The sequence below is a fragment of the Lipotes vexillifer genome, unplaced genomic scaffold (assembly GCF_000442215.2).
Source record: "Lipotes vexillifer unplaced genomic scaffold, Lipotes_vexillifer_v1.1 scaffold61, whole genome shotgun sequence".
NCBI classification, from domain to species: domain Eukaryota; kingdom Metazoa; phylum Chordata; class Mammalia; order Artiodactyla; family Lipotidae; genus Lipotes; species Lipotes vexillifer.
This window is the reverse complement of record NW_006787051.1, coordinates 418,415-440,203: the sequence shown is the minus strand read 5'-3', so window position 1 is coordinate 440,203 and position 21,789 is coordinate 418,415. Positions and strand designations below refer to the sequence as shown.

Sequence of the window (21,789 nt, the reverse complement as noted above, 5' to 3'; positions counted from 1 at the left end):
CCCGCGTCTCCTGCATCGGCAGGCGGACTCTCAAGCACTGCGCCACCAGGGAAGCCCAATAATGATAGATCTTTACAGTAGGTTTCCTTGAATGAGCAACTCAGACATTTCACACAGAGCAAAGCATCTTGTCAAACATATTTATAGGACTTTTCATCATTTCAAAATTTCTTACAGAGTGGCAAGAAAAAAACCTCATTCCCCTCTCATCTACGAATCCGCTGTTAAACTGCTTCCATCTATACTTCCTCTTGCTGGCCATACTATTCACACCTCACATTCCCAAGAGACCCTCCCTGCCATATGCAGCCCCCTGGAAAAATATATGCTAAGGACAATTTTGTTCTTTGCATTATATCTCTAAGCTAACTTCAACACCATTCCAACAAAAATCTACTTTAAGAGATTTTTATAATAAAAATGAAGTAATCCTCTGTCCCTTTTCAGGGTTACAGATTTTTCTTACCACAAATATCAAAAATATATTCTTTTATTTTTAAACTTCTTTATTGGAGTATAATTGCTTTACAGTGTTGTGTTAGTTTCTGCTGTATAACAAAGTGAATCACCTATATGCATATGTATATCCCCATATCCTCTCCTTCTTATGTCTCCCTCCCACCCTCCTTATCCCACCCCTCTAGGTGGTCACAAAGCACCGAGCTGATCTCCCTGTGCTATGCGGCTGCTTCCCACTAGCTAGCTATTTTACATTTGGTAGTGTATATATGTCCATGCCACTCTCTCACTTCGTCCCAGCTTACCCTTCCCCCTCCCCGTGTCCTCAAGTCCATTCTCTACGTCTGTGTCTTTAGTCCTGTCCTGCCCTTAGGTTCAACAGAATCATTTTGTTGTTGTTGTTTAGATTCAATATATATGTGTGAGCATATGGTATTTGTTTTTCTCTTTCTGACTTACTTCATTCTGTATGACAGACTCTAGGTCCATCCACCTCACTACAAATAACTCAATTTCATTTCCTTAAATGGCTGAGTGATATTCCATTGGATATATGTGCCACATCTTCTTTATCCATTAATCTGTCGATGGACACTTAGGTTGCTTCCATGTCCTAGCTATTGTAAATAGTGCTGCAATTTGAACATTGTGGTACATGACTCTTTTTATAGTTTTCTCAGGGTATATGCCGAGTAGTGGGATTGCTGGGTCATATGGTAGTTCTCTTTTTAGCTTTTTAAGGAACCTCCATACTGTTCTCCATAGTGGCTGTATCATTTACATTACCACCAACAGTGCAAGAGGGTTCCCTTTTCTCCACACCTCCAGCATTTATTGTTTGTAGATTTTCTTTTCTTTTTTTTTGCGGTACGTGGGCCTCTCACTGTTGTGGCCTCTCCCGTTGAGGAGCATAGGCTCCAGATGCCCAGGCTCAGCGGCCATGGCTCACAGGCCCAGCCACTCCGCAGCATGTGGGATCTTCCCGGACTGGGGCACGAACCCGTGTCCCCTGCATCGGCAGGCGGACTCTCAACCACTGTGACACCAGGGAAGCCCTGTAGATCTTTTGATGATGGCTATTCTGACCGGTGTGAGGTGATACCTCATTGTAGTTTTGATTTGTATTTCTCTAATGATTAGTGATGTTGAGCATCATTTCATGTGTTTGTTGGCAATCTGTATATCTTCTTTGGAGAAATGTCTATTTAGGTCTTCTGCCCATTTTTGGATTGGGTTGTTTGGTTTTTTGATATTGAGCTGCATGAGCTGCTTGTATATTTTGGAGATTAATCCTTTGTCAGTTGCTTCATTTGCAAATATTTTCTCCCATTCTGAGGGTTGTCTTTCGGTCTTTTTTATGGTTTCCTTTGCTATGCAAAAGATTTTAAGTTTCATTAGGTGTCATTTATTTTAGTTTTAATTTCCATTTCTCTAGGAGGTGGGTCAAAAAGGATCTTACTGTGATTTATGTCATAGAGTGTTCTGCCTATGTTTTCCTCTAAGAGTTTAATAGTGTCTGGCCTTACATTTAGGTCTTTAATCCATTTTGAGTTTATTTTTGTGTATGGTGTTAGGAAGTGTTCTAATTTCATTCTTTTACATGTAGCCATCCAGTTTTCCCAGCACCACTTATTGAAGAGGCTGTCTTTTCTCCACTGTATATTCTTGCCTCCTTTATCAAAGATAAGGTAACCATATGTGTGTGGGTTTATCTCTGGGCTTTCTATCCTGTTCCATTGATCTATATTTCTGTTTTTGTGCCAGTACCATACTGTCTTGATGACTGTAGCTTTGTAGTATAGTCTGAAGTCCGGGAGCCTGATTCCTCTGGCTCCGTTTTTCTTTCTCAAGATTCCTTTGGCTATTCCTGGTCTTTTCTGTTTCCATACAAATTGTGAAACTTTTTGTTCCAGTTCTGTGAAAAATGCCATTGGTAGTTTAATAGGGATTGCATTGAATCTGTAGATTGCTTTGGGCAGTGTAGACATTTCCACAATGTTGATTCTTACAATCCAGTAACATGGTATATCTCTCCATCTGTTGGTATCATCTTTAATTTCTTTCATCAATGTCTTATAGTTTTCTGCATACAGGTCTTTTGTCTCCTTAGGTAGGTTTATTCCTAGGTATTTTATTCTTTTTGTTGCAATGGTAAATGGGAGTGTTTCCTTAATTTCTCTTTCAGATTTTTTATCATTAGTGTATAGGAATGCAAGAGATTTCTGTGCATTAATTTTGTATCCTGCAACTTTACCAAATTCATTGATTAGCTCTAGTTGTTTTCTGGTAGCATCTTTAGGATTCTCTATGTATAGTATCATGTCATCTGCAAACAGTGACAATTTTAATTCTTCTTTTCTGATTTGGATTCCTTTTATTTCTTTTTCTTCTCTGATTGCTGTGGCTAAAACTTCCAAAACTATGTTGAATTAATAGTGGTAAGAGTGGGCACCCTTGTCTTGTTCCTGATCTTAGAGGAAATGGTTTCAGTTTTTCACCATTGAGAACGATGTTGGCTGTGGGTTTGTCATATATGGCCTTTATTATGTTGAGGTAGGTTCCCTCTATGCCTACTTTCTACAGAGTTTTTATCATAAATGGGTGTTGAATTTTGTCGAAAGCTTTTTCTGCATCTATTGAGATGATCATATGGTTTTTCTCCTTCAATTTATTAATATGGTTTATCACATTGATTGATTTACACATATTGGAGAAAGCCTTGCATTCCTGGAATAAACCCCACTTGATCATGGTGTATGATCCTTTTAATGTGCTGTTGGATTCTGTTTGCTAGTATTTTGTTGAGGATTTTTGCATCTATGTTCATCAGTGATATTGGCCTGTAGTTTTCTTTCTTTGTGACATCCTTGTCTGGTTTTGGTATCAAGGTGATGGTGGCCTCATAGAATGAGTTTGGGAGTGTTCCTCCCTCTGCTATATTTTGGAATAGTTTGAGAAGGATAGGTGTTAGCTCTTCTCTAAATGTTTGATAGAATTCGCCTGTGAAGCCATCTGGTCCTGGGCTTTTGTTTGTTGGAAGATTTTTAATCACAGTTTCAATTTCATTACTTGTGATTGGTCTGTTAATATTTTCTATTTCTTCCTTGTGCAGTCTTGAAAGGTTATACCTTTCTAAGAATTTGTCCATTTCTCCCAGGTTGTCCATTTTATTGGCATAGAGTTGCTTGTAGTAATCTCTCATGATCCTTTGTATTTCTGCAGTGTCAGTTGTTACTTCTCCCTTTTCATTTCTAATTCTGTTGATTTGAGTCTTCTCCCTTTTTTTTCTTGATGAGTCTGGCTGATGGTTTATCAATTTTGTTTATCTTCTCAAAGAACCAGCTTTTAGTTTTGTTGATCTTTGCTATTGTTTCCTTCATTTCTCAAAAAGATATTGCAATCTTGTTAGGATATTGCCATAGTAAAGTTAAAGTAAGAACTTTAAGGTAATAGTTCCTGAACTTGACACCTGCCAGATGAGAAAAATGATTATCTGATTGTATTTCTCAGTTTTAAACTGCAGAATATTCCTGATAAGACTGTAAGAGCATCCGATATAACATTAATAACCCCTTTTTGGTCTCAAAATGTTCCAGTTCTAAGACTGTCCTCTGGAAAATGTCATAGAACGTAGCTTATGAACAGAGAATATGTTACAAGCACTTTATTAGTAAAGCAATGGGTATTCTTCTAGGGACTAGAATCTAGTAAATATATAATTGTCTGTTATAAGGGGCTTATTTTTCATATTTTTGGGTATAAATGGAGGTACTGAAATCATTTTGTAATTTGGTTAAAATGCCACACAAATTTTGCCTCATTTAAGTAAAACATTTCTCAGATGAATGTATTTCTTAAAGACTACTTGTAGTGTTTTACCTGCTACATGTTTATTGTATATTACTCTAATTTTCATAAAGAACTTACAGAAAAATCCCAAATCAGAACTTTGATTTTAACTTGATTTTTCCATGCTGGTCTTGTTTCTGTCCTTCAAATTCTGATTTTGAAAAATCTCAAACATGTAGAAAAGTTTAAAGGCTCTACACACTCCTTTCTTTATCTATCCACTTAGACTCAACAATTATTAACATTTTGCCACATTGCTTTTTTTTTGTTTTTCCTTCTATTTTTCTTTTCCCTAAACTATTGGTTTGGCCAAAACGTTCATTCAGCATTTTCTGTAGTTAATGGAAAACCCCAAATGAACTTTTTGGCCAACCCAATACTTGCAAGATATGAGTATCATGACACTTCACCCCTAAATACATCAGTCCCTGATGCTTTTCTAAAAGTAGAAGGGATAATCCAAGACATTGCAAGTGAATATTCTCACTTTCACTAGAATTTAGAATAAAAGTTTAAGGGGTTTTTGTTTGTTTGTTTTGCCATTCAAAGGAAAATACTGGAGCATGTGCATAGTATGAATTAGCACATCATATAATGAGGAAGCACTGTGAAATGTATGATTTACCTAAATCTTTTTTTTTTTTTTGCGGCACGCTGGACTCTCACTGTTGTGGCCTCTCCCGTTACGGAGCACAGGCTCTGGACGCGCAGGCCCAGCGGCCATGGCTCACGGGCCAGCCGCTCTGCGGGATGTGGGATCTTCCCGGACCGGGGCACGAACCCGTGTCCCCTGCATCGGCGGGCGGACTCTCAACCACTGCGCCACCAGGGAAGCCCCTTACCTAAATCTTTAATACTACTACTAATAAGATACTATCTGTAACATGTACTACTATGTGCTGAGCACTATTCTAAACATATTACTCTTTTATCCTTCAAAACAATGCTGCAAGTGAGGTATTTTTGTTTTCCCATTTTACAGATTGGTGAACTAGCCTGTCTGATTTCAGAGCCCTTCCTTTTTCCACTGTACCATGTAAAACAAACATCAGTAATCTCTATTGATTAATCTAGATTCACTTGAGAAAAAAATGTGCCGCAACTGGTGTGATTTGTTAAGGACACAGGCTCGGGAGTTCCCTGGAGGTCTAGTGGTTACGACTCCGGGTTTCCACTGCAGGGGGCACTGGTTCGATCCCTGGTCGGGGAACTAAGATCCTGCATGCTGCGAGGCACGGCCAAAAAACAAGCAAAGAGAAGAAAAACACAGGCTCCTTTCAATGACCCTTTTTCTTCCTTGTCACCTAATTCCTAAAATTAACCTGGTGTCTTTACATCATCTTAATGAAAACGTACTAGTTGAATGGGAAAATGAAAAGCACCTACATGTCAGAGGTGACTGAATGCATTTAATGGTTTTATCTGTGACAGTGCGAGTATTCCAAATAAAGGGAATGTGAAGGTGTATTTCCTCCCTGATGATTTACTAGTTTGAGGATTGATAATCAATGATAACTGGTAACTATAAAATAGCTCAATAATACTAATGAATTATTCTATATGAAATGAAAAAGAGCTGCATGAAATAAAGCAAATACTGAACAGGCAGAGTTCTTCAAACAAGTACAAATCAACTTAGCAATCAAATCCAACTGTAAATGAAACACCATTATGACATTAGAGAAAAACCTCATGGAGTTAGGACAAATCAGAGGACAATGCATTCACACGCTTTCATACTCCTCTCACTACACTCAGGTGTGTGCACGTACATACACATAGGCACATGCACGAGTGAGCAAAAACATTACTCCACTCTCCTACCCCCCAACACATGTGCAGACCCAGGTTAGAGCTGCTCCATCCATGCCCAGTGCCCGACTCCCTGCCCATTAGGACACTGCACGTGCCCTTCTCCCTCCTTCCACCCTTCCTCCCCGCTGCCTAGGGCTCCTTAAATACCTTCAAAATACAGGGAATCCCAGGAGGTCTTCGGGTCTGTACACTGCATTACCTTCATGCCAAGGTACAGAGAAGGGGCAGAAATAGCAAACAATGAGGGTTCAGACCAGACTGAGAGCTTCTGATTATACAGAGGATAGAAAGTGGGAATTCCTACAGCCAGCCCCCTGTCCAATCCAGAATACCTTCAGGGCAGAGACCTTCATAGACCTTAGGCCCCCAGTTATAATCTGGATCATATTTTCAATACAGGGCTCATGAGACAGCTGGCCACAACTGTCAAAGACCAGCTGCGCTGAGAGAAAGGGTTTCTGCCTTGGGGCCTGTAAAGGAGGGTCAGGAGAGGTTGTGGGGCTAGATGTCAGTATCCGCTCCCTACCAGCTGGCCCCTGACTGCCCGCCAACCTCCACACGTGCCACCCACCACCTCACTTGCAAGATGTTGGCCACAAAAGAGGTTATCTCGTCCTCTATGATGGACACGAGGTTCTGGCAAATCATGTAGTCTACCAGGCGGGCCAGTTGTCCCATCTGCAGCAACCAGGCTTCTGCCTGCTTCAGCTTCTGCTCCAGCTGCTGGCACTGCACCCTCTGAAGGTATAGGGAGCCCTGGCCTGTCCTGATCCTCTTGCAGTTTTTCACTTGCTCCTGCAGGCCCTGTTGCATGTGGTATGTATCCTCGTGAATCTGTCAGAACAGAGAGTGGAAAATTCACTGGAGAAAGGGGGATGGAGACCAAACTGGCCACCCACTGGCCTGTTGCAAAGCTCTCAGGTCATGGAGCCTAAAACCTAGATATACACATGAATGGCTGCTTTTTAGTACAGAATGGCCCTGGAAATCGTTAAGTGACCACAGAAGATGTGAAATAGAGAACATATATTGAGAGGCTACAGTGAGTTCTTTTGATAGGCCAGGCCTGTCTGCTAAAAGCCCCCAGGATGGAACTCAAATAGAAAATTTGTGCCTGTGTAAATAGAGAGATTCACAATGCATAGATTAGACAAAGAAAGAGACTGGCTAAGTAAGGCTCAGCAATTATTCCAGGATATGGAGTCCGATCACCAGGCCTGGGTGATGTGGCCTGCTGACCCGCACAAGGTGCGGGTGATATGCCTTCTGTGAGAGTAGGAACTGTCTCTGGCTACTGACATAGACTTTCTATTGGGGGACAGGGAATAGGGTTAAAAGCCTGGGGACCTCTTTGTGGGTTCTTCTCACAACTGGGAAGTTCCTCAGCCTACAAAGGTGGCTGATAGTTGCCACCTCTGGGCCTGTCCTGTTGAGGAACAGAGGGGAGACACCAGAAAGACATGTTTGGCCAGATGGACCTTTTGTCCTTGCTGCTCTCCTATTCTTTCTGATGCTCAACAGAGCTTGTGATTAGAACTACGAGTTGTCTGTGGATGGTATTCTGCTAACTCTGAGCTCAGATCCCAGTCTTCTGAGATCCAGACCCAAGGCAGTTGAGACCTAAGCTAGGCGTGTCATATACGGACATGCCTTGGACTTGGCGAGGTGTCCTCTTCTGTGCTCTAGCAATACCCTCAATACCCAGTGCTTCCCACGTCATAGTCCTTAGTCCAGTGCACCATTATCTACTCATGTGACTCATCCACTACACTGTAAATTCTCCAGGGAGGCCTCCGTCACACCTTATTTCATGTCTCTACTGCTTAACACAGTGCCTGGCATGGCCAGTTCCACAGTAAATGTTTGTAAAAAGAATGTACCACCTCACACTGAAAGGGCTTACTGAGTGACAACTAGGATAAAAGCATAAAAACAAAAACAACAATAGTTATTGGGTTGGCCAAAAATTTGTTTAGGTTTTTCTATAACGTCTTATCAGTATATGTTTTTAAAACCTCATCATTAGGGGCAATACCTTTAGAGTTCTAACGAAAATTTTAAAACCTAGGATACTGTATCTAGCCACAGTATCACTGAAGTTTAAGGATGAATAAAGACATTTTTAGATATACAAAGACTAAAAATTCACCATCCACAGATTCTCTCTGGAAAAAAAATAAACAACAGTATATTTCTGACAGAGGAAAATGAATACAAGAGGATAAAGTGTTCTACAAGAAGCTCTGATGAACAAAAAACAATTTGTGAAACACATCGTTAATTCTAAATGAGTAGCTGTAAAACAAGAATGTTCATAACAATCTAGAACTAAAATTCCAGGAGATATCAATAAAAGCATAATGAGAAGGGTAGAGGGTGGGGAGAGGAAGAGAAGAGAACAAGGAAATTAGAAGAGTGCTAAGGTTTTATTCTGCTTAGAAGAAAGATATAGACACAAACTCAACTTGGCATTCATTCAGTCAACAAATATTCACAGAGCACCTACTACATGGCATACACTATAGTAAGCAATAGAGACATATTAGTGAATGAAACAGATAAAAATCCCTACCCTCTTGTTGAGGGGGGGAATACAAGAAACATAATAAATAAATAATATACAATAAACATATACATAATAAATTTATATTGTATGTGAAAATTATAAGTGCTGTGAAAAAACAACAGAGCAGAAAAAGAGGAATCAGGAGTTCTCGTAATAATGGAGCTTTTACAATCTTAAATAGGGTGACTAGAGAAGGCCTCTCTGAGTGGGTGTTTTTAGGAAAAGACATGAAAGAAACATTGTTATAAAAATATAAATTGAACAGCTACCTCTGTTAGGCAGGTGTATAAATGTCTTACATAGGCATTCAGCTGCAAGGAAGAGAAAACCAGAAAAAGTATGGCTTAAGCAAGTAAAGGTTTATTTAATGCAGTAAGAAATCCATGGATGGCATATTGCCCCAATAATATCAGTCAGAACAAAGCTCCCTCTATCTTCCTCTTCTTCCATCCTCAATATGCCTTTCACCCTCATCATGGTGAGATGGCTTCCCCAGCACCAGAAATTTTATCCAAGGGTTAGGCAATAAGACAGGAGTAAAGGTCCCAAAAGACATTCCAGTTGGATCTGCCTCTTTTTAAAAGTTTTCCCAGTGACTTCCACTTAAGTTTCATTGCCCAGAACTGAGTTACAAGCCTTTCTCCAGGTAGGAGTCTAAGAAAAGAAATAAAATCAAGATTCTGAAACTAAGAAAGATGAGTAGACACTGAGTAGTTCCTGGGCAGTCACGAGAAGAATAAAATGTATAACATCCAAATCATAAGAGGATAGCAATAGCAACAAAAATGTAAAACAACCCAATGAAGGACAAGAAACACAAGAATCAAATAGAAATCATAGGAAATAGAAAACACCAGAATGAGATGGGAAAAACAAATCCAAGCCTGTACATAGACCCTCAGACTAAACGTTTTCCAGCTCTAAGAGATATATATAAAACAAAGTAACAAAGGGAGGTTGAAAACAAAGGGATAGAAAAAGATAGTTCAAGCAAATGCTTGATGCTGTTAATATCAGACAAAAGAGAGCGCTAGGGCTTCCCTGGTGGCGCAGTGGTTGAGAGTCCACCTGCCGATGCAGGGGACGCGGGTTCGTGCCCCGGTCCGGGAAGATCCCACATGCCGCGGAGCGGCTGGGCCTGTGAGCCATGGCCGCTGAGCCTGCGCGTCCGGAGCCTGTGCTCCGCAACATGAGAGGCCACAACAGTGAGGGGCCCGCGTACCGCAAAAAAAAAAAAAAAAAAAAAAAAAAAAAAAAAAGAGAACTCCAGTAGAAAAGTAGTAATGAGAGTGAAGACATTTTCATATCAATAAAGTTATGAACCTTTATGCACATAACAACATGATTTTGAAATACATGTTGCAAACCGAAAGAACATCAAGGAGATATTAATAAATCTATAGTCATAGGAGGGGATTTTTAATGTATATCTCTCACTGACCACTAAATGTGATGTATGATTCTGGATTGGATCATAAAGCAGGGAAGAAAACATAGTTGAAAAGGACATTATTGAAATAATTGGCAAATTTTAAATAAGGATTGTGGGTTAGATAGTAGAACCTATCAAAGTGAAATTCCTAATTTTTTATAATTGAACTATAGTTATGAAAGAAAATGTCCTTGTTCTTACAAAAAACACACTGGCATATTTAGGGGTAAATGGACTTGATGTCTGCAACTCACTCTCAGATGGTTCAGCAAAATAATGTATATACACACAGGGAAAGAAAAAGAGCATAAATGATAACATAAAAGGGACAAAAATAACCATCTGGGTGAAAGGTATATGAGAATTTATTACACTATCCTTGCAACTCTCCTAATAAGTTTGAAATTATATCAAAATTAAAAGTTACACAAGGAAGGAAAGAAAGGAGGAAGGAAGGAAATGGGTTTATCCCAGTAATGCAAAGGTGGTCTAACACTGACAATTCACCATATTAACAGACTAAAGGAGAAAAATCCCATGATCATCTAAATAAAAGTAGAAAAAAAAATCATTGGACAAAATTCAATACCCATTCATGAAAATAACCTCTTAACAAACTAGGAATTGAAGGAAACTTCCTTAAAAATTGGTAAGAGTGTCTACCAAACATTCGCATTTAATATCATTATTTATTTGTTTCTAATCTATTTGAGTTATTCAGTAATGCTACATTTTAATGGGCAGCAGCATGTTTTTATTTAGCACAGATTACAAGCTTGGTTCTGTAACAATTCAGTTGCCAGCTGTGTTGATTACTCATCCTCCCTCACTGCCCGCCTCACCTTTGGGGTGACTGCCAACAGGGACAGGTTCCATTCACTCCACATAGCAGCACAGAAAGAGGTAACTGTTGCATTTGCTTGTCCTTTCACTCTTTTTATGGTGATTTTTTAAAAGTTAATTTTAATTTAGACACATTTATTACTTTTATGGTTTATAATTTTTATATTTTAAGAAACCCTGAGATGATAAAAATATTATCCCATAATATCTTCTGAAAGCTTTTTGGATTTTTTTTTCATACTTAATGTCTTTTATCCACCATGAATTAATTTTTTTCTTTTTTTTTGGTTGGGTTGCATTGGGTCTTTGTTGCTACACACGGGCTTTCTCTAGTTGCAGTGAGAGGGGGCTACTCTTCCTTGTGGTGCGCGGGCTTCTCTTGTTGTGGAGCTCGGGCTCTAGACGCGCGGGCTTCAGTAGCTGTGGCTTGCGGGCTCTAGAGCGCAGGCTCGGTAGTTGTGGCACACGGGCTTACTTGCTCTGCGGCATGTGGGATCTTCCCGGATCAGGGATCAAACCCATGTCCCCTGCGTTGGCAGGCCGTATCCTTAACCACTGCGCCACCAGGGAAGCCCCACCATGAATTAATTTTTGTGTATGGTATAGCAACTATTAGAAAACAGTAATGCTTTAAAATACCTTTTATAATAGCAACAAAAAATATCAAATATCTAGTAATAAATCTAATGAAATATTTTCGAGACCTCTAAAGGAAACCTACAAAACCTTGTTAAGAGTAATTAAAGAGGGACATGCAGGGCACATGGGTTCGAGCTCTGGTCTGGGAGGATCCCACATGCCACGGAGCAACTAGGCCTGTGAGCCACAACTACTGAGCCTGCGCGTCCGGAGCCTGTGCTCCGCAACAAGAGAGGCCGCCATAGTGAGAGGCCCGCGCACCGCAATGAAGAGTGGCCCCCGCTTGCCACAACTAGAGAAAGCCCTCGCACAGAAACGAAAGACGCAACACAGCAAAAATTAATTAATTAATTAATAAACTCCTACCCCCAACATCTTAAAACAAAAAAAAAAAGACATACAAAAATGTTCAGAACAGTTATTCACAATAGTAAAAAACTGGAACCAACGTAAGTGTCCATCAACAGGAGAGTTAACAAATAAATTGTGGTACATTTTTATAGTAAAACACTACATAGCAATACAAAAGAGTGAACCACTACTACCTGCAACGTTATGGATAAATCTCACTAACATAATGTGGAGTGAAAAAAAGCCAGACGGAGAAGAGCACATGCTGTCTGATTCCATTTACATGAAATTCCAAATTGGACAAAATTAATCTATGGTGACAGAGGTCAGAGTAGTGGTTACCTTTGTGGAGGCACTGATGAGAGAGGTACCAGGGAGCTTGCTGAGGTGCTATAAATGCTCTATATCTTGACCTGCTAGTAGTTACATGGGTGTATACATATGCAAAAATTTCAATAAACTGTATTTAGGTGGCATGTATCACAGATACAAAGTAGGCACACGAAGGAACGACTCCATGACTGGATGCTTCTACCAGCCACAGTGGCCTGTCAAAGGTTCAAGATATGCTCAGACATGAGCCTAGCAGCACGAAAGATGAGGATTCCAACTCTCAAATTCTCTAATGCTCCTGGCACAAACAACTGAAAAAAAACAGACGTTGTTAATGCTCCTTTTCCTCTCTGCTCAAGGCCTTAGAAAAAGGTTGAGTCCAAGTCTCTGCCTACCTGTTATTAATCCATCCACCTAGAGCAGAGACTGCTGTTGCTGGACAGGACAATGGCTCTGAGCCAACTGCAGAGTCCAGAACACACAGGCAAGCTTAAGCCAGAGAAGGCTGAAACACTGGCGAGTTCAGCTTGGAGAAAAAGCTCACAATAAATCGAAGCCTCTTACCAGATGAAGGATGGATGTGCAGAGATGCAGGCAGCGATGGAGCAGCCGCAGAGCTTTGTGGTTTTCATTGGCTAGAGCCCGCCGTAGGTCCAGCAACTCGTAGCACTGATCTGCTTCATGGGGAAGCCAGGACACAGAGCGCAGCTCCTGCAGAAGCCTGGAATCAAGGACTAAACTGCTCAGAGCCAGCGACTCTGCCCTCTTACTTTGGACACCTTTGACTTCTTCCTAGCCCAGCTCACCTCAGAATGAGCAAAGGTTTAGAGAGATTATAATATTCCCAGTGACCAACAGTGATAGCCTCCTCTTGAGGGTTCTTTGGAAGAGTTTAAGCCCAGGAAGTTGCTGGCTGGGGAACTCTTTGGGAAAGGCTTGGGGTATGTGCAAATGTTTTTTGTTTTTTGGTTTTTTCTGTTTTATGTATTTAATTTTTTTTAAATTTTTAAATTTAATTTTATTTATTTTTTTATGCAGCAGGTTCTTATTAGTTATCTATTGTAAATGTTTACACTGAGTTACCTTTCTGCCAGGAAAGAGGGTCAAAGAGATCCCAAGGTGTGACTTAGGAGGAGAGACTGCAGAGGCTTCTTCCATGGAGTAGGGGAAGCCAAGGGCCCTAACAGTCTAGATGGACAGGTAGGTTTTATTTTATTTCTTCTTTCTTTCTTTATTTTTTACTATTTTTTAACATCTTTATTGGAGTATAATTGCTTTACAATGTTGTGTTAGTTTCTGCTGTACAACAAAGTGAATCAGCTATACGTATACATATATCCCCATATCTCCTCCCTCTTGCGTCTCCCTCCCACCCTCCCTATCCCACCCCTCTAGGCGGTCACAAAGCACGGAGCTGATCTCCCTGTGCTATGCGGCTGCTTCCCACTAGCTATCGATTTTACATTTGGTAGTGTATATAGGACAGGTAGGTTTTAGAGTCAAAGGTGAGGAACCTCCAACTTCCCTATGGGGAAGTTTCATCCCTGATGAAACCCACTTCTGTTATTCATTCCCCAAACAACCACCCTGAAAAATCTCCATCTCTAAATATCCTTGAAAAAATGAAGGACCCCCCTAATAAGCAGAGGATGATCACAATGGGTATAATTTATTCAGTACCTGTTGGGGCACTGAACATGGTACTTTATATTCACAATCTCATTTAATTCTCACTACAGCTGTGAGTAGCAGAAATCTTCCTCTCTTGTTTTCAGATCAGGAAACTGGGGCTCAAAGAGTAAAGTCCCTTGCTAGTGTTCAGGACTTAAATTCAGACCTGTGCAGCCCAATTATGCCATGATGATTTAGCTAGACTGGAGGATACCTAGAGCAGAGGTTGCAAACTGGTAGCCCATGGGCCGAATTCAGACTGAAAAGGTTTCTATATGTACCACTAAATGTTGGCCAGCACAGTGTTTTAATAAAAATTTTCACTAACCTTGTAAAATTAAGAGATTTGACAACAAAATGTGGATTCCCAGGTCATCCTGAAAAAATAATGTGGCTGACACACTGGACCCATATTCCCCATGGCAAGAGTCAGTTGGAACTGAGTAGTGACTGTCCTCTTTAGGTGCAATCTCCAAACTGACTGCAGTTCCACACTCCCCAAAGTCTTGAATCGAACCCACTGCATTTCTTCCATAGCTCCTCCTTGGGACCTGTAGGCATCTGAGCTTGCAACTCCTATCACAGAACATAACTGGAGCGGTTGAAGACTTGTGCAGAGAAAGCAAGAAAGCACTGAAAATAGGAGTAACTAAGCTTTTCTTAAAAAAAAAAAGGATCCAAGTAATACCATAGTAAGAGCAGAGTTTCAAACGCCTGCATTATCATCCTCAAATTTGATATTTAATAATTGTATGATCTGGGGCAAGTTGATGTAGAAATTAATTAATACATAGAGCTATGTTCAGAATATATTATTCAGAGAGAAAAACTGGCTACTTAACAATATGTAAAGTATGATCACATTGGTATATGTGATGGAAAAAAAGACTACAAGGATATGCAACAAAATGTTTGTCATGGTTATTTGTAGGTGGTGAGACTGAAGATTTTTTTCTTTTGTGCTTTTGTATTTTCCAAATCTACAATGAACGTGTTGTTACTTCTTGTAAAATAATTTTTTAAAGTTCACTGAAGTTGTGTTTTGAAGACCTCACCTGCTAATATGGAGCAGCCCAGCTCCAAAGTGGGGCACAGCAAAGAGCAGATGCTTCTCTAGGAAAGTCCGGTGCCGGTGCAGCCTCTGCAACTTCACACCCTTCTTCCAGCTACAGGTCAGAGGGCAGTGACAGTGGCTGTTGCTCTTTATGTCACTTCTTCCCAAATCCCATACCCGTCATCACCTACCAGGCCAAGGCCTTGCGTAAGAGGAAATACTTGAAGAACGGAATGAACTGGAGCTGTTGCCAGAGGACAGAGCGGTGGTGCCAGGTACCCAGCGTCATTGCCTCACTGCCCTCCACAGGATGTATGTGCAGGACCCCAAAGGGAGAGAAGATGTAGTGCTCAGAATTCACCTTGTTGGGTGGTACCACCATCAGGCTGTAAGGTCTTTAAGAAAGGGCACAGATCAGTGGGAGCCTTGCAAACTTGTGCAGACTCCAGGGAGGGACAAAAGAAGGACAGGACGGGGTAAATAAGGAGGGAGGAAAGGAGGCGGAAGAAAGTGGGAAGAGAGGAAAGAGAGCAGAATGATCTTCAAACCAGAAAGATGGAATATTAAGAAGAAACAGAAGCCAAAAATAGGTGGGAAGAAAGAAAAAGACCCCTAGCCAGTCCCAAGAAGTTCCTATCTCCAGACCCAGAGAGCTAACATCCCATCAAATCTAAGATGCCATCAATTGTAATCTTGCAGCATTTTTAAAATTATTTATTTGCTTGTTTATTTATTTATTTATTTAGGCCATGCCAGGTCCTAGTTGCAGCATGCATGCGGGATCTAGTTCCCCAACCAGGGACTGAACCCGCGCCCCCTGCATTGGGAGCGAGGAGTCCCACCTACTGGCCCACCAGGGAAGTCCCTAGTTGCAACATTTTCTTATGAAATGCTAAAATTAAAAAATGCTGCCAATATGATATGCCACCAATTTGTAAGCTGCATCACAATTTCAGAGATGTTGAAATGTGAAAAAAAATGTGCATCTTAGAAATGATAAAATGTGTATATCCCTAGATGCTGAAATAACATGCAAAGATAATCAGGGAATGCTGTTTGGAGTAACTGAGAATGGGGAAAAGCAAGAGTAACTAGAAGACTAGACACAGGCCAATAAAGAGGAAAACTGCCACCTAGTGAACCAGACAAGTACCTCCAGAGCCATCTTAAAATCCTACTAAGTTGTCTTATTTCAAGAAAATGCACCTACATCCCACATTAAATACAATTTATATGTAACTATATAGTAGTTGCAGAAAACTAGTTGCCATAATGCTATGTTTGGGCACATTTAATAAAGCATTTATTCATTTTTAAAAATATTTATTTTGGGGGCTTCCCTGGTGGCGCAGTGGTTGAGAGTCCGCTTGCCGATGCAGGGGACGCAGGTTTGTGCCCCAGTCTGGGAAGATCCCACATGCCGCGGAGCGGCTGGGCCCGTGAGCCATGGCCGCTGAGCCTGCGCGTCCGGAGCCTGTGCTCCGCAACGGGAGAGGCCACAACAGTGAGAGGCCCGCGTATCACAAAAAACAAAACAAAACAAAAAACAAATCTACCTGACTCAAGCCCCCTCTCTTAACCACTGGGTCAGTTGGCATCCCACAGGATAGCTACCTGCCCTAACTGAAGCCTGACTTCCCAAGGGAACACTCCTTCCCCTGTGGCCTTCTTAATGGAGGCTACTCTTCCTGCACAGGCCCAAAAGTCAGGGATAGCTGAGCAAAGACTCTAAGGAAGTGAAGGAATATGTTCTCCCCTAAGTATAAATCAAAATCTAGGACAGGGAGTTCCCTGGTGGCCTAGTGGTTAGAATTCTGGGCTTTCACTTCTGTGGCCCAGGTTCAATCCCTGGTCAGGGAACTGAGATCCCACAAGCCATGTGGTATGACAAAAAAAAAAAAAAAAAAAATCTAGGACAAATAAAAGAAAAAAACATTTTTTATAAATTTATTTATTTAATTTATTTATTTTTGGCTGTGTTGGGTCTTTGTTGATGCGCACGGGCTTTCTCTACTTGCAGTGAGTGTAGGCTACTCTTCGTTGTGGTGCATGGGCTTCTCATTGAGGTGGCTTCTCTTGCTGCGGAGCACGGGCTCTAGGTGCGCAGGCTTCAGTAGTTGTGGCATGAGGGCTCAGTAGTTGTGGCTTGTGGGCTCTAGAGCGCAGGCTCAGTAGTTGTGGCGCACGGGCTTAGTTGCTCCGCGGCATGTGGGATATTCCCGGACCACATCTCGAACACACGTCCCCTGCATTGGCAGGAGGATTCTTAACCACTGCGCCACCAGGGAAGTACCAAGAAAATTTTGATAAATGCAAATACTTTGAAAGAAAACCTGTTACATGGCAAATAAATAAAGTGAAACAAAAAATGCCAGTTTCCAATTTTACTGATGGTGCACTTGAAATTTGGACCAACACTCCCACTTGAGAACAACTAGAAAAACTGGGCAAAGTATCTGGATAAAATATGAAAATCATCAGATAACCCACAAATTAATCCCCTGGGCTTCCAGTTGGGACCCTGGTTACAACACAGGTTGAACCAGAAAACACCTCCCTCCTTGGTGTGGGCCCCCAGCTGCAACTTCTGCTGTTTAGCTTTCCGAGTCTGCTGAAAGCTCAGCTCCTCTTCTGCATCTTTCAGGAGCATATAGTAAAACTGACACACCATTGCCTCTACTGGAATCTCTGGCGAAAAGCAGAACCAAGTGCGAAACTCACTTCATTGGGTCCTTTCTTTGACAGATGTTGGCCCTGTGATTATTCGCTGCCTTTTTAGTTCGCTTGCTCATGGTTTCTTGTCTCTCTCTGTGCCTAATTGTCTTTGATTGTGCTGCTTCTCTGACTATGACTGAGCTGATAGTTGAAAGCCCTAAGCTTGTAATTTTCTTCCTGTAGGCTCTCCACCATGGTCAATAGGCATCTCATCCAACATTGCTACCATTACTATCACTACTGCCAGACAGTCAAGTGTAGCACTGACACCTACTAGGTGTCAGTAGGTAGGTTATCACTTTCAACCACAGTGACTAATTAATTGTGATGCCACTATAGGTCATGGATTACTAGTATACTATTTCCCATTAAGAAGGAGGCCGGTACTGTCCAAGGCCAAGGACATTACCAAAATAATATCAAAATCCCATATTTGAGGATTGTTTCCTGGGACCACTCGTAATATCAGGTACTATATCAGAGTCCGGTCAGGAAAACAGAAATTGCATTAGGAATTTCAACAAAGTGAATTTAACAGAGAAAATGTGTTTTAGAAAAAGTGTCATAGGACACCTGAAAAGCAAAAAGGGAATACTAAGCACAGAGACAAAAACTGCAGGAAATGGATGCCAGCCCTAGAACTAGAGGAACAAAAGGAAGAGGTTTCTCTAAGAATGAGATGCTGCCTGGCTGTTACTAATATAAGGGGTTTGGGGGGGGGGGTGCCTTGCAGAGTGGTGACTCAGAACTCTGATGGGAAGATGCTACCCAGCTGGCGTTGGTCCCTCTCAGGATCAGAGGAGGCTGATTCAGAAACTGCCACAGCTGCTGCCAGAGTGAAAGACATGAAGAACAAGCAAAGGAAGGACAGAGTCCCTTCTCCTCTCATCCTGCTGTCCAGTCTCCTTCTAGCACCCCCTAGTAGTCAAACCTAACAGGAAGCTGGCTGAAAAAGGAGAAATGAAGTTTGCAGGCCCAGCCCCAGTATTACAAAGCAGGGAGAGGAGAGCAGAACTAGAGCCAAGAGACAATTGCTTAATAACTGGCACAATGCTCTCAGTGAACTTTCATTAAATGAACTGATCAGTAAATCAATGGATGGTACTGCTCACTAGCACCACCTAAGTTCAGGAGAAAGAGGTCAGTGTATGCAGGAAATAAGGCTCCCTGGGAGTGGGTATCAGATACTGCTTAACACTGTGGACTTCTGAGTTAAGACAGTCCTAGGTTTAAGTCCTTTTTCCATCACTTACTATGTGGTCTTGGACCAGTTGCTTAACCTCTCTATGCATCAGTCTATTCATCTCATATATGGAAATAATAATGGCACCTATCTGGTAGGTGGGGATTAAATGACACATGTATATAGAAAAGCTTGATTAATGGTAATTGTTATTGTTATTTCTGGGAAGAGAAGAGACTTGAATAAAGCATTTTAAAATACTAAGATTTGGATCTAATGGAAGAAAGTGAATGAATGCCTCTCAAGGCATGTGGATTGAGACTTGTTTTTATCACACAGAGATAAAATTAGGACAAAAATGTAGAAGTAAAAAGAAAGTAGTCTAAGGAACAGGATGCCTTGCAAAACTCAAAGCTTCCCTGAGAGTGTAAAGATTTAAACAAACACCAGGACTCTTGCATTGGAGTTAGAAGAGATCACCATTAAATTCCCTTCTGAGGCGATGACCAAATGTCTCTATCACTCTAGGACAGAACAAGAAGACAGAGAAAAAAGTAGAAAAGAATGACTAAGACACAAAGCTATGAGAGGGCTTCCCTGGTGGCGCGGTGGTTGAGAGTCCGCCTGCCGATGCAGGGGACACAGGTTCGTGCCCCGGTCCGGGAGGATCCCACATGCCGCGGAGCGGCTGGGCCCGTGAGCCATGGTCGCTCAGCACTGCGTGCCCGGAGCCTGTGCTCCACAACGGGAGAGGCCACGGCAGTGAGAGGCCCGCGGACCGGGGGAAAAAAAAAAAAAAAAAAAAAGAGTGGAGAGGAAGCTGAGGAGAAGGGAAGACAGAGGGAAACCAGGAGACAGAGGAGAAATGAGAGGGGAGAGGAGAAAGATAGTAGAGGAGCGGGTCTAGAGAGGAGGAGTGGGTTGGGGAGGCAGCACGGGAGGAAGTCCGGGGGCGAGAGGAGTAGGACAGGGGTCTAGGCAGGCGCTCTCACCGAAAGTCGCGGCTGGGAGCCACGTTGAGATAGAGGAAGTGGATATTCTTCAGGTATCTCTCTGTCTTCATTACGGTCATTATCTGGCTACCCAGGAGGGAAGTTTGCGGTAGGAAGCCAGTGCTTCTTTTTTGGAAGATCTCTTCCCCAGGAACTTCCGAGTCAAGCTGAGACCTGTATGATAAAAAATCAGGAGAGAAGAGGCAGAGCAAAGCGGTCAGGTGGCCACTGTCAGCCAGTGAATGAAGGAGCTAGATCAGGTGCCTGAGAGGACCTGATGTGACCTTGTCAGAGCCTGTCGACCATCTACACCCGAAGGTTCACATACGGAGCAAATACAGCCCGTGAGGAGATACAGTCAGGCAACTATATTCGTACACCTGTGTGTGAATAACCTCTCCCTTTCTGATAAGTGAATAAATCATTCTGGATCGATTGTGATTACTATGACGGCAGTGTTACATAATACTGGGTAAAAGTAATGGGAATACTTGGCTGTCCCAACTCATCACCTTGCAAGCGCACGGTCCTGGATTTCTTCCCTCTGGCAGCCTCCCTAACGTTCTTGATCTCCTATCTTTGCCCCCATTATACCTGCTTTCCAACCCTGCGTGATCTCCATGCTTGTGATTCTTTCTTACTCTTCCTCTATCATCACCCAACTTCCAGCTTCACATCCATCTCTTCCCAGCCGGGATCCAATGATGCATCCTTCAGCCCACTCAAGCCTGCACCAGTACCATCAATCTTCCTAAACTTCTACCATACCAGTCGATAAAATTGGTATTCAAATTAATTATTCAAGAAGCCAAAAGTCAATTACCTGGACTAATAATTTTGGTTAGAGCACAAAAATAAAACTCTCTGAAAAATTAATCAGTCTAAGTATATTCGTGTCATTAATTGACCCAAATCTAGATCAACAGAACAAGTTACCCCAGGGATACAATGCAATCCTATTCTAAAGTTCACATCAACAGTAGGGTTTATGATTTTGACGTCAGATCAGGACATCTTAATGGTGTAACTGCTATTAAAGATTCATTTCCTCAATAATTAAAGTGCTACATGATCTAAGTGGGTTCAGAAGATCTCAGAACAAAGGAATGTCGTCAGCTCCTCTATAGATTCCTGGTGTCCAGTCTCATCTGTGGGCTCACTCTGCTCGATGTCTTAGTACAAGTCCTCAGGGAGCTACCCCTTGCAGTCTCCTCAGCTGCTATTCCAGGCCTCAACCTACCCACCACCCCCACCTATGCCCAGCCCTGCTGAGCTCCCAGTCACCTCCTCTGCCTCCATCTCTGCCCAGGGGAAACTGAGGCTCTCAGCCATCAAATAACTCCCTCAAGTTCAGCTGCCTTTCCACACATTTATCTGTACATATTTCCATCCTAATCTTGTCTCCTAATTTGCAAGGAAGGAGTGACTTTCTTCTCTGCAAGGCTAATTCCTCCATTTGTGCTTGGGATCACTTATCCCGTCTTCATGATGTATGTTTTCTTTTTTTAAGATTTTTTTTTTGATGTGGACCATTTTTTTTAAAGTCTTTATTGAATTTGTTACAATATTGTTCTGTTTTATGCTTTGGTTTTTCGGCTCTGAGGCATGCGGGATCTTAACTCCCCAACCAGGGATCGAATCCGCAGCCCCTGCATTGGAAGGTGAAGTCTTAACCACTGGACCGCCAGGGAAGTTCCCTTCATGATTTATTTTCAATCTCTTCTTCTTTGACTGTTAGCCTATATTTATTCATTCACTCTACAAATATTTATTGAGCACTTACTTCTCAAGCACTGTCTTAAAGACTATAAACATCTCTCCATTTTTTTGAGTCCTACTCAGATACCAGTATTCTTTCAATCTGCTGTCCTAATCTCTCTCTTTCCC

The 21,789-nt window shown here is 41.7% G+C and overlaps 1 protein-coding gene across 1 annotated transcript in view; it reads right to left on the bottom strand.

The window, feature by feature from the left end:
• The window catches only part of DNHD1 (dynein heavy chain domain 1), a 67,592-nt gene that overhangs the window by 43,396 nt on the left and 2,407 nt on the right, over positions 1-21,789 (bottom strand). Inside the window, 7 exon segments of the mRNA XM_007459865.1 lie at positions 6,271-6,322; positions 6,456-6,593; positions 6,703-6,957; positions 12,852-13,008; positions 15,014-15,124; positions 15,204-15,407; positions 19,903-20,076. Coding sequence (XP_007459927.1) covers positions 6,271-6,322; positions 6,456-6,593; positions 6,703-6,957; positions 12,852-13,008; positions 15,014-15,124; positions 15,204-15,407; positions 19,903-20,076 — 1,091 coding nt within the window.